Below are 10,278 nucleotides of genomic sequence, written 5' to 3'. Positions count from 1 at the left end.
GTTGGTTTCAGACCCAAAGAGTAGAAAATGTGGGAATGAGAAAATGAGAATGTAGAAAAGCGAGTTGGCCCGATAATTAATATGGTTGTGTCAGCTTTTTAGTCAACTCCTCTGAAAAATCTACAAATTGGCTTTTCTTAAAACTAGTATAATGCAAGTGATTTGCGCGTGAACGTACATGTTTTATGTTTTGAATTTTTTATAAAATAGTAAAACTATGTGTTAATAAATAAAATTACATAATAAGATTGCTTAAAAAGAAATATATGAATTAATTTTTATTGTGTAGTTATTGTAATTGTATATTTTTATTAAAATGATTGCCTATGTTAATCTTTTTTTAAATAAGCCCCCAAATTTAAAACTGTTCTTAAATAAAACTATCAATTCTATAAGTTCTCTTAAATATACCCCTCTAACTTGAAAGTTGTTAACTTAACTCTAAATTAACTAAATTTTATTAATCTTGCTAGCTTTTTCCAGATGTCCCCTAGATAGTTACACTTGATATATGTAACATATTGCAATAGTTACTTCTCATTATAATTAATTAATACGGTAAATTACACTAAACCCTTATGAACTTTCAACCCATATAATTATTTAATACGGTAAATTACTCTAAACCCCTAATGACTTTCTATTTCAAAGAAGACCCCTAATAACTTTCTAAATTTTGTAGATAACCCCTATAAAATTAGAACCAAACAATAGCATAAAAATGTATTTTGAAAGTTATTGGGGTTTTTTGTAATTTATCTGAAAGATATTCGGGGCTTTATACAAAAGTTATTAGGCGTTTAGTTCGAAAGTTCATAGGGTCTATTTAATACCAAATGTTGAAAGTTTATTGGGATTTACTGTAATTTACCTTATTTAATGCTATAACTTTTAGTTCAAATAATACTATTAAAATAATTATATTATCTATATACTATAAAATATTTATACTATAAAATATTTATCTGATTTAATTTTTAAATTATTCTCTTAAATAAGTTAGTACTATAAATATTTTATAAGTTTTTATTATACTATCATTAACAATTAACAATACTATTAATATTTTTTTGTAAAAATATTAGTTTTTAGTCATTATAAAGTATAGATTATTCAATATCATGTAATAATCACTAAGAAAATACTCTAAAAATAATATTAAATTATTTATTTAATTTAATTAATGATATAATACTAAATAAATAGTGCAATTTGTAATTTATGTGATATTATTAAAATAATTATACTATTTACACGATTCAAAATTTATTCTATTTATTTCATTGCTCATTGTATTATAATATAATTCTTAATAGTATTTAGTAATATATTATTCTATTTATACTATTATTTTAATTATTTTACTATAATTTATAAATATTTATTATAATAATTTAAGTTGTTACTACTAATAATTGTGTATGCTTGTTTTATAAATTATTTTATTTTATTATTTTTAAATAATTAATAGTTATAATATTATTGATAATTATAATTAACTAGGAAGGTGAGGATGTGCATAATTAATAAGAGGTTATACGTATTTAATGAAAGATTAATTAGAGATAATAGCATCGTTAGAATTTATTAAAATTTGAGAGGGTAAAAAAAATTCAAAGTTTTAAAACCTCAATCCTCTTTTATAGATATAGAATAGATATAGATTGGTATACTTTCTCTATTTTAGAATTGGTGTAGTCTCTGTATTTTCTAAGAATTGGCTTTTCTTAGAGAAAGTATCTCTTAAAAATCTTTTTTGAAACAAAAAACATTATAGGAATCTTATTAGGCTCTACAAGTTACTTTTTGTTCTATTTGGTACCTTCCACGTAGTTTCCTTTTTTTTTACTTTGGCAAACCCAACAACCCTAATTTGGAAAACACATAAATTATATTATATCTATCTACCCTTTAAAAGAGGGAGTTCATGAAAAACTTTACCCTCTCCAAAATAGCCTTCCATCAAATTTAGTTACCAAACATATCCTGAATTCATAAACCACTTTACCCTTTCATCAGTTACGCCTATATTCCTCATCCTTTCATTTCATCGGTTATGCCCTCATCCTTTTAATTCATCGGTTACGTCGTCTCCCCCGATCTTCCATTACCTCCACCAACTTTTAAAGATGAATTCTCAATTCTTCTCAGTCATCATCAACGTTCACCGTATCCTCCGTTCTTCTCAGTTTTTGGGAATTGGTTAGAATCTTTGCTTTATTTTGTTTTAATTTTAAAGAATAATTTCATTGAATTTGGTTCTAATTAGCCATCATCTAATTTTTGTTCTAATTCAACAATAGGTCAAGTGTTTTCCTATTTAGGGCTTGCTTCAAGTGTTCTAATTGATCCTGTGTCAATTTCATCAGGTAAAAATTCTATTTTTATTTTTATTTTTTTTAAAATTCAATTATGTTATTGTGTCTGGCTCCAAAATTGAAAATTTGATTTAGGGCTTGCTTCATTTTTAATTTTTTATTTTGGTATTTATGTGCTTATCACTGTTTTTTTAACCAAATGGTTGCTAATTTGGGAATTTTCAACCTACCTACCTATTGTTGTTACTTGAGAATTACACACAATTAAGAATGTGGGTGGTGGTTCTGAGTAGATTTTTATTCTATTTTTAGTGAAAAATTAAGTCCTGCATTGCTAAAATAGTGATGGTTGGTAGGTGGATGGAGGTGAGGGCATGAGTGGCGATACTGTTGGTAATTCCTTACGAGGGGATTTGTCTGTATTTGATATGGATCTAAAATTGTGAAAGTTGCTTTATTAAAAGATACATTAATTTGGTTGACAGGAAATACAGCTGCATAGGTAAGTATTCTCGTATGTTTAGATTTGCTATATTTTGGATGCTAAATTGTAATCGGAAAAGATAAGTACAATCATAATTTGTTTTAAAAAAATGCAGATTTGATGGGAGCAAAAGATACAGTTTTCCAAAAAAAAAAAAAGAAATTGATAACGAAAAATATGTCACCTTATCAAATAAATTTTTTGTATAATTCAATCTAGAGAAACCAACGCAGGTTTTGCACCGATTGGTCTTTAACCAAATATTGAATTGCACTTGAAATACATTTTTTGAAAGAAAATTGCAAATAGTCCAGACAAATTTATTTGAAATGGATTTTCTACAATGTGTAGCATGCAGTATTTACTACGATACACTTTTGCCTCATATCAAACATGCTCCAAGTGCGAAAGTAAATTTCATCTACATGTATACACTTTTGCCTCATATCAAACATGCTCCAAGTGCGAAAGTAAATTTCATCTACATGTAAGCGAAGTATGATGTTTGTTTACAAATAAGTTGTTTTTTGAGCATGTTTCACTACTACTTATTTTTTGAGTCATTATAAGTTATTTATTACTTATTCTCAAAAAAATTTATAAGTATTAACTTATAAGGAGATATAAGTAGTTATATGTTTGGTAAACCAATAACTTATAAGGTCAGGTTAAAATTTTGAAATTAAAGTGTGATACCGTGCAATTTCCTATATATATATATTTGCATTATCATACTAATTGAAATTAGTCTCGTTCTATTTTCTACATACTTTGGAAGGATGGACTTAGGTTCTGCTGGGTAACTGCACTCTTGAATTCTAATTTGTTTTGTCTATTTTTTCTTCCAGTACTATCCAAGCTTGAACCGGTCAAGATGTTGCATGAAAGGAATATGTACAGGTATGTACCGGTTTTCGTTCCTATTGATGAGGTAGTTCTGTTAGATACACCTCAGATTTTTTTTTTTGTTCAAAGGTCTATTAGTGTCTTGCCTTGCATCGCATTTTTATCTGAAGTGGTTTTTGTTATAATGCTTATTGCTAACGTTTTATATTGAGTAGAATTAGGAATTTGCTCAACTTATTGACTCCTTCATGGCAAGCTAAGTGGCTTATCTATTTTTGTGAAAGTCATCTACAAAGATTCAAGAAATAATTTGGTGAACCAAAGCTTCAATCCATACTCCCAAAATATAGTAAATACAATGCACTACTCATGCACCCGACAAAATCTATGTTTTAGTTAATTGGAAATCTCATACCATTGTTGCTCAAAATATCATTATTTCCAGCACTTTCCATCTATTCAAAAAATGTCTAGCCGTCATCATTTACACCCATCTTCTTGCTTGTACTTCGTCACTGATTCATTCTTTAATTATGTTCAAATTAGATAAGATTCATGGTGCCTATGAATGAATTACAGGAAGGAGCCCAGAGGAAGCAACCTGAATGGGGATTGCAAGCTCTCCCCACTTGGGGATGGCAAATGCATCGGCAAGCCACATTGTCATTGCTCTCTTCTGCAGCATCATCAAGATTCTCGACTAACTTGGTTACAGCCATAACTTATTCACCTTATCTTCAGCTTCCTCCATCGTCTATATATAATGTCGCACGTTTATGTTTCCCAGTTCATTTATTATTTTCCTCTCTATAAAATTATTCATGCAGTTTGTGTTTGAGGATCTGGTACGTGGTATATTCACCTGAATCTGGTATGTGGAACCACATTCCAGAGAGGTAGGGACATTCAACATACCACAATAACCTGAATCCTTGAGGGTCTAATTCTAACCAGAGTATATATGTTGCCTATATCAATTTAATCTTTCTGCTACAATTTAGGATGTTTTCAAAGTTTATGAAGCTTGATCTCAACTTTTGGCAACCGTTCAATTGGAATAATTCGATTGCCTTGCCTCTTTTGAAGTGCCTTTTTATGAACCAGTATGGTTGCATCAAAATTTGTGACAGGCAGTTTTGTATTCTGAACATGGGGCTCCATTCTCATTTACCTTGTCTTTGGTTGGTTTAACTGCAATTACGTTCTTGGTGGCACTTATGCTTAACATGGTGAAACTTTACGGGATTTTGGATTCCTGTTGAGGGCCGGTTGCATACGTCTAAAGTATTCCTTTTGTCTGTGGTTCTATTATTGATGATCTAAATTATTTTGAAGTTTTAATTGCAATTTTTTGTGTTTCTCTGTGGAAGAATTGACCTTTGGTGATTGTTCTTTTTTGCTATCTTATCCATCCATTTTAGAGATAAATGGATTGGTTCATCTTCAGTCTGCAAAAGTGTCAAACTGTTCAGGAATAAATATGGTCATTGTGAAGACTACAAATGTTAAGCAATTTGTGTTGTTTTCTGGGGAGAATACACATAAGATCTCGAGACTAAATTTCCTGCTTTTAGATGTTGATGGTAATGATTTTTCCACTGCAGCAGGAAAACCTTCACTTCTGAAGCATTTGAATTTAAGAGGGAGCAAATTTGCACTCAATATAACCAATTTCACTGCTCTCGAGACTGTTTTACTTAAAGATATATATATCTTACAGATGAGAATGTGGGCAATTTATTGACAAGTTGTTTGTTCCTTAAGAGATTGGATCTCATAACATGTCGCGGTTTTTTCACTCTGAACATCATGGGTCCATTCTCGCGACTAAAGATTCTGAATGTGAGGCATTGCAACCAACTTGTTGAGATAGCAATTTGTGCTTCAAATCTTATGGAATTTAGATATCTTGGACATCTAATATGTTTCTCTCTGAGAGAAGTTCCCAAATTGGTAATAGTTGAGATCAAAATCAAAGAAGATGTCTGCGATATCAGCTCTGAATGTTGCTTAACATGCAGGTTATTTCTATCCATTGTAATATTATTGTCTATCTTGATTATGATAATTGATTTGGTATATGGATTTCATAAAACTGCTCAAATTAGGGGTGACATATTTGTTGTGTTTCTCATGTAGTTCTCGTGTTTACTGCTTTTATTCTTTGCGTTACTTGCGTTTTTCTCTATTTTCTCTTGTCAAGAGATCGAAACTTTGACTTCAAAAAGCTTACTGCTTCATGGTGAGTTTGATCATTGAGAAATATACGTAGTTGTATCGTTGTGAGAAATATGATGATTGAGTTTATGTTAAGGTCTTTTCCTGAATATATTATGAATAGGGGGAAGAGGCTACACAGTATCTCATAGGGAACAAAGATAAATTTCAAGCTGTTGGGTATGATTTAGAGACCCAAGGCTATCAGACTTCCACCTATGTCGGCGATAAAATCGTAAGTTCATGTGATTGACATCTTTCTATGGTTTTGCTGCATATGTGATAAATATCTTGCAAGATCTAATTGTGTCAACTTTCATTGTTCAGTATTTAATTGGAGGATCTGAGGAATATGCTGGCTCAGTGATTGGAGTCAAAATTCTTGATAAGTTAACATGAAAATGGTGAGATTCAATCTCAACTAATTCTAGCTCCTTTGCTACTTTAGCATATAGTGTTTGATTATTTAAATTTTCATGGAATTAGGAGGTCTTTTCCTACTACATTGGGTACCAAGCCCATTTCATCTGAATGCCACTCAGAAGTTCTTATAAATAAAAATCAGATCTTGATCCTTAAGGGGAGGTCTCCTCTTGCTGATTGAAGCTGCTTTCTTGAGGTTTGTAATCTTCATATTATTTTCATCTTGTATTTCAGACTTTATGAAATTGACAGTTTATAGTTAATTGCTTGATATGATTTGGATAATGACATATCATTAGAAAACAACATAAGAATCTCAACAGATTTACATAGAGGATGGTGGATTTGATAGTATATTTGAACATCCTTAGAGGTTACTATTGAATATGGTGAAGACAGATCAAGTGCATTGGCCAAATGCATGAATTTGAAATCTACATGTGTAATTTATGTGAAATCATTGGCAGCTAATCATCGGCAATACAACATTGTGTTAGCATATTTCGTAGGATATGTATTTTGATGGTAGTTCCAATTCAATCAAATAGTCATAAAAGAGCAAAATAGGCGAATTGGAACAGAAGTGGTAGCTTGGAGTAAGGCGTCAGAGGCAGTGGCCTAAATCCAATTGTAATCAGTGGCCCCTCAAGAGTCGGCAAGGGAACTCTGATATCAAAGCTAATGAAAGAATACCCATCAATGTTTGGGTTTTCTGTAAGCCACACAAGTCGAGCTCCGAGGGAGATAGAAGTCAATGGGGTTCACTACCATTTCACTGAACAAAGCCTAATGGAGAAAGCTATACAAGAAGGGAGATTCCTTAAATCTGCATCAGTACATGGTAATCTTTATGGCACGACCATTGAGGCAGTTGAAGCAATAACAGATTCTGGCAATGTAAAAATTTGAATACCCTATATATAAGAGATTTTAGAGTGTTTTAAAAAGCGTAACTCACTATGCAGACATACATTCTATTATATTGTAAATCTTATGTAGTGTACTTGTGTCTTGTTGTGCTTTATGTAGGGGAACAGAAACTTAGGAACAAGTTCAAAAGAGTCTAAGAAATGCAAAAGCTGAGCTCGAGCAAGGAAGAGGCCAAGGTCTTTTTGACCATGTATTGGTTAATGATGACCTTGAAACGTGCTATCATAATATGAAGGTTCTTTTTTCACCTTCCATCTTTACATAAAGTCGTACATTTCAATATTCTAAAGTCTTATGTTTTGTCGGACATTTCTCTAATAAAATATACATTTCATGCAGATATTACTTGCCCTAGATGAAACCCCTAATGTCTCTAATGAGTCAAGTAAAATTTATATCACTAATGGTTCATTTATTTTTCTTTTCATTTCTTTGTTCCAGTTTGTTGAAATTATTAATTTTTAATAATATCATTAATGCTGAATTCTCTTGTATCTTGCAGCATTGGATAAAATTCCTCTTAATCATTGTGTCTAAAAATGATCAGAAGATTCTAAAAAACTGTGGCGGGGGTCAATTAGAATCTTCAACTCCTAGCATGTGTGTTGATTTCACTATGCTCTGGAGATTAATACTTGAACCATTCATTTTAGTAAATTCAAGCTGCTGCTTCTCTTGTACGTTTTTCCTAGATGCATCTTCACTTAAAGGAGGTGCTCTTCGCCGGACGAGGTGACTAATTATCTCTACAATCAAATCATCGACAGATAATATTAATGGGTTCGCACAACTTTAACAATTCATACATCAAGCAATTGGAGCAAGATGTCTGCACTATCACAGACATGTTATTGATTTTGTATTACGATATAAAAGATGAAACAGAGTAGTGTTTGAACACCAAGAGAGCTAGCATGTTAAGTTGTAGTTGAGACGTGGTTATGTTTCATTCGTTGCTATTAGATAAATCATTATGTTACGTGATATAAGTGAAATCAGATTGCAAAAATTTGTCTCATGGATGGTGCTGCCTACAGTTATAGTATCATTGTTTTTAGCCTGTGATAAGTCGGCATCAGTGGATCCATGCGACATCTGAAATTTATTCTGATAAGAAACTTATTAGAGCCCAATCTGAGAGAACTTTACAGGAAATATCAATTAAAGCTTAACAATATATGTAAAGACAATTCTTTTTCTTTTTAATTATAGTATCATGGTTTTTCGCCTTTGGTTTCATCTGCAATTGATTTAATCAATGATATAACTACTATTTCAAGAGTATGATTCTTTGGTTCTTTGCCTTCTCAAAAATTCTTGCTCTATACTATCTTCATAATTTTTTAGAATCTTGCAATTTACTTTGATTCAATGAATTTCATAAACATGTAATCAAAAAATATCATGCTCCTAATTGGTTTAAGTAGCTTGCCGCTCAAAAGAAATTTGGAACCATTAAAGATCAAAATATCCGTTGATAAAGAGAGATATTTATAGTATTTTGTTGCATGACAATTAATTGTTTTGATGATATAGAAATAAGGACTAAAGAAAAAAAATGATGCTACTATTTTAGTAACATTTATATTGGATGATTATGATTAAATAGGTCATCTAATGTCATCTGTATACAGGTAGCATTGGTCGATTGAAATTCAATGTTGTTGTATATCAAATAAAATTCTTTTATAAAACTATTAATTAATTTCTATTGTTAAGGATGAAAACAATATATTATCAAACACTTGATACATAAATGTAATCTCATTATTAAGTCCTTTTGAATTTTTAAATTCCATATGTTTGATACATGGTTTAAATTAAATAAATCTTAATGAAATGAATCAATAATAAAATAATAAATTTAAAAAAAAATTACCACTTGCATTGCACGTGCAATCCAACTAGTAGGTTTAAATGAGTTAAATCCTCAAGCCAAGGGATTTGCTAATGCAGTTCACACGAATCACACCTGTTTAGAGATACTCCTTATAAAGAAGGTACGTAGTTATATAATATTTACCATTTCCAAACACTAAAAATTCACTAGAATTTAAACAAGCTTATCTAACAAGTTGATTAATTTAATTATCTAAATTAATAAAAAGTAACTATATTAACTTTTCTAGCGAATCTTTCTTCCTTAAAGCTTACCAAATAAAACTAGAATGGCAGTAGTTAATAAATTGTTAGAAATCTATATCTATATCTATATCTATCTATCTATGTATATCTATATCTATATCTATATCTTCTAAATCTAAATCTAAATCTAAATCTATCTAAATCTAAATCTAAATCTAAACCTAAACCTAAACCTAAACTATTAAAAAGAGGATTGGGTTGTTAAAACTTTTGATTGCCTCTTTTACCCTTCTAAAATATGATAATTCACAATAATTGTAGAACCCCGTAAATTTTATAATGAATATATTGAATTTCTATTGAAAACTCGTTTCCTGCTGTGCGGTCGACCGCACTGGGCGCGGCGGTCGACCGCCCAGCAGGCAGAGAGTTTGCTGGGTTTTGGGTCTTAACGGGTTTCGGGTCGGGTTTGGGGGTTAGTATATATTCTAATTTACCCAAGAGAACCCCTTTTCATCTGAAATCAGAACCCTAGCCTCTCTCTCTCTCCCCTCAAACCCTAGTTTCTCACTCTTTGGTGATTTGGAGGAGCTCTGAAGGGTTTTTCAGCGGATTTTTGGTGGTTTCAGCGAGAGGGATCATCTTCCTCCAGATCTAGGGCTTTGTTTTCGTCGTAGGCGAGTAACATCTCGCCCAACTTCACCCCTTTTCGTTTTTATGCTTAGATTTGAGTTTTTAATCCGGTTTTTATTGAGCCCAAATCGTATTTTATATAGATAAAGTAGATCTTATGGCATGAGGTGCAAAAATCATATATTTCAGTCTTAAAAAGTTCACTAATGATGTTTAATTAATGAGATCTTGATCTGAAACATTTTTATGAAGGTTAAACTTATTTTCTTCTGTTTAAGAACTTTTAAAATCATGTTGATTAAAGTTTGGGATTTTTGTTAATGTGAGGTTTTAACTATTTAA

The 10,278-nt window shown here is 31.0% G+C and overlaps 1 protein-coding gene across 4 annotated transcripts; it reads left to right on the top strand.

Annotated features, from left to right (window-relative positions):
• LOC109825757 lies at nt 1,945–8,355 on the top strand. Of its 4 annotated transcripts, none has more exons than XR_002243089.1 (10): nt 1,945–2,202; nt 2,304–2,369; nt 3,651–3,702; nt 4,228–5,669; nt 5,788–6,100; nt 6,193–6,269; nt 6,352–6,484; nt 7,318–7,453; nt 7,558–7,603; nt 7,721–8,355. XR_002243089.1 is itself a non-coding variant. In XM_020392644.1 (6 exons), the coding sequence occupies exons 1-5, from the start codon at nt 2,130–2,132 to the stop codon at nt 6,015–6,017; spliced, it is 348 nt and encodes a 115-aa protein (XP_020248233.1). In that variant the 5' UTR covers nt 1,950–2,129; the 3' UTR covers nt 6,018–6,100; nt 6,193–6,239. The 4 variants fall into 4 exon arrangements, 1 of the variants encoding a protein (XP_020248233.1); XR_002243088.1 differs by having other exon boundaries at nt 4,228–5,890; nt 5,990–6,100; XR_002243090.1 differs by having other exon boundaries at nt 1,946–2,202; nt 5,990–6,100; nt 7,721–8,354.

This window comes from Asparagus officinalis, chromosome 10, assembly GCF_001876935.1.
Source record: "Asparagus officinalis chromosome 10, Aspof.V1, whole genome shotgun sequence".
In the NCBI taxonomy this organism is placed as follows: domain Eukaryota; kingdom Viridiplantae; phylum Streptophyta; class Magnoliopsida; order Asparagales; family Asparagaceae; genus Asparagus; species Asparagus officinalis.
The sequence above is the reverse complement of the archived record's forward strand: the minus strand, read 5'-3'. Positions and strand labels throughout refer to the sequence as shown.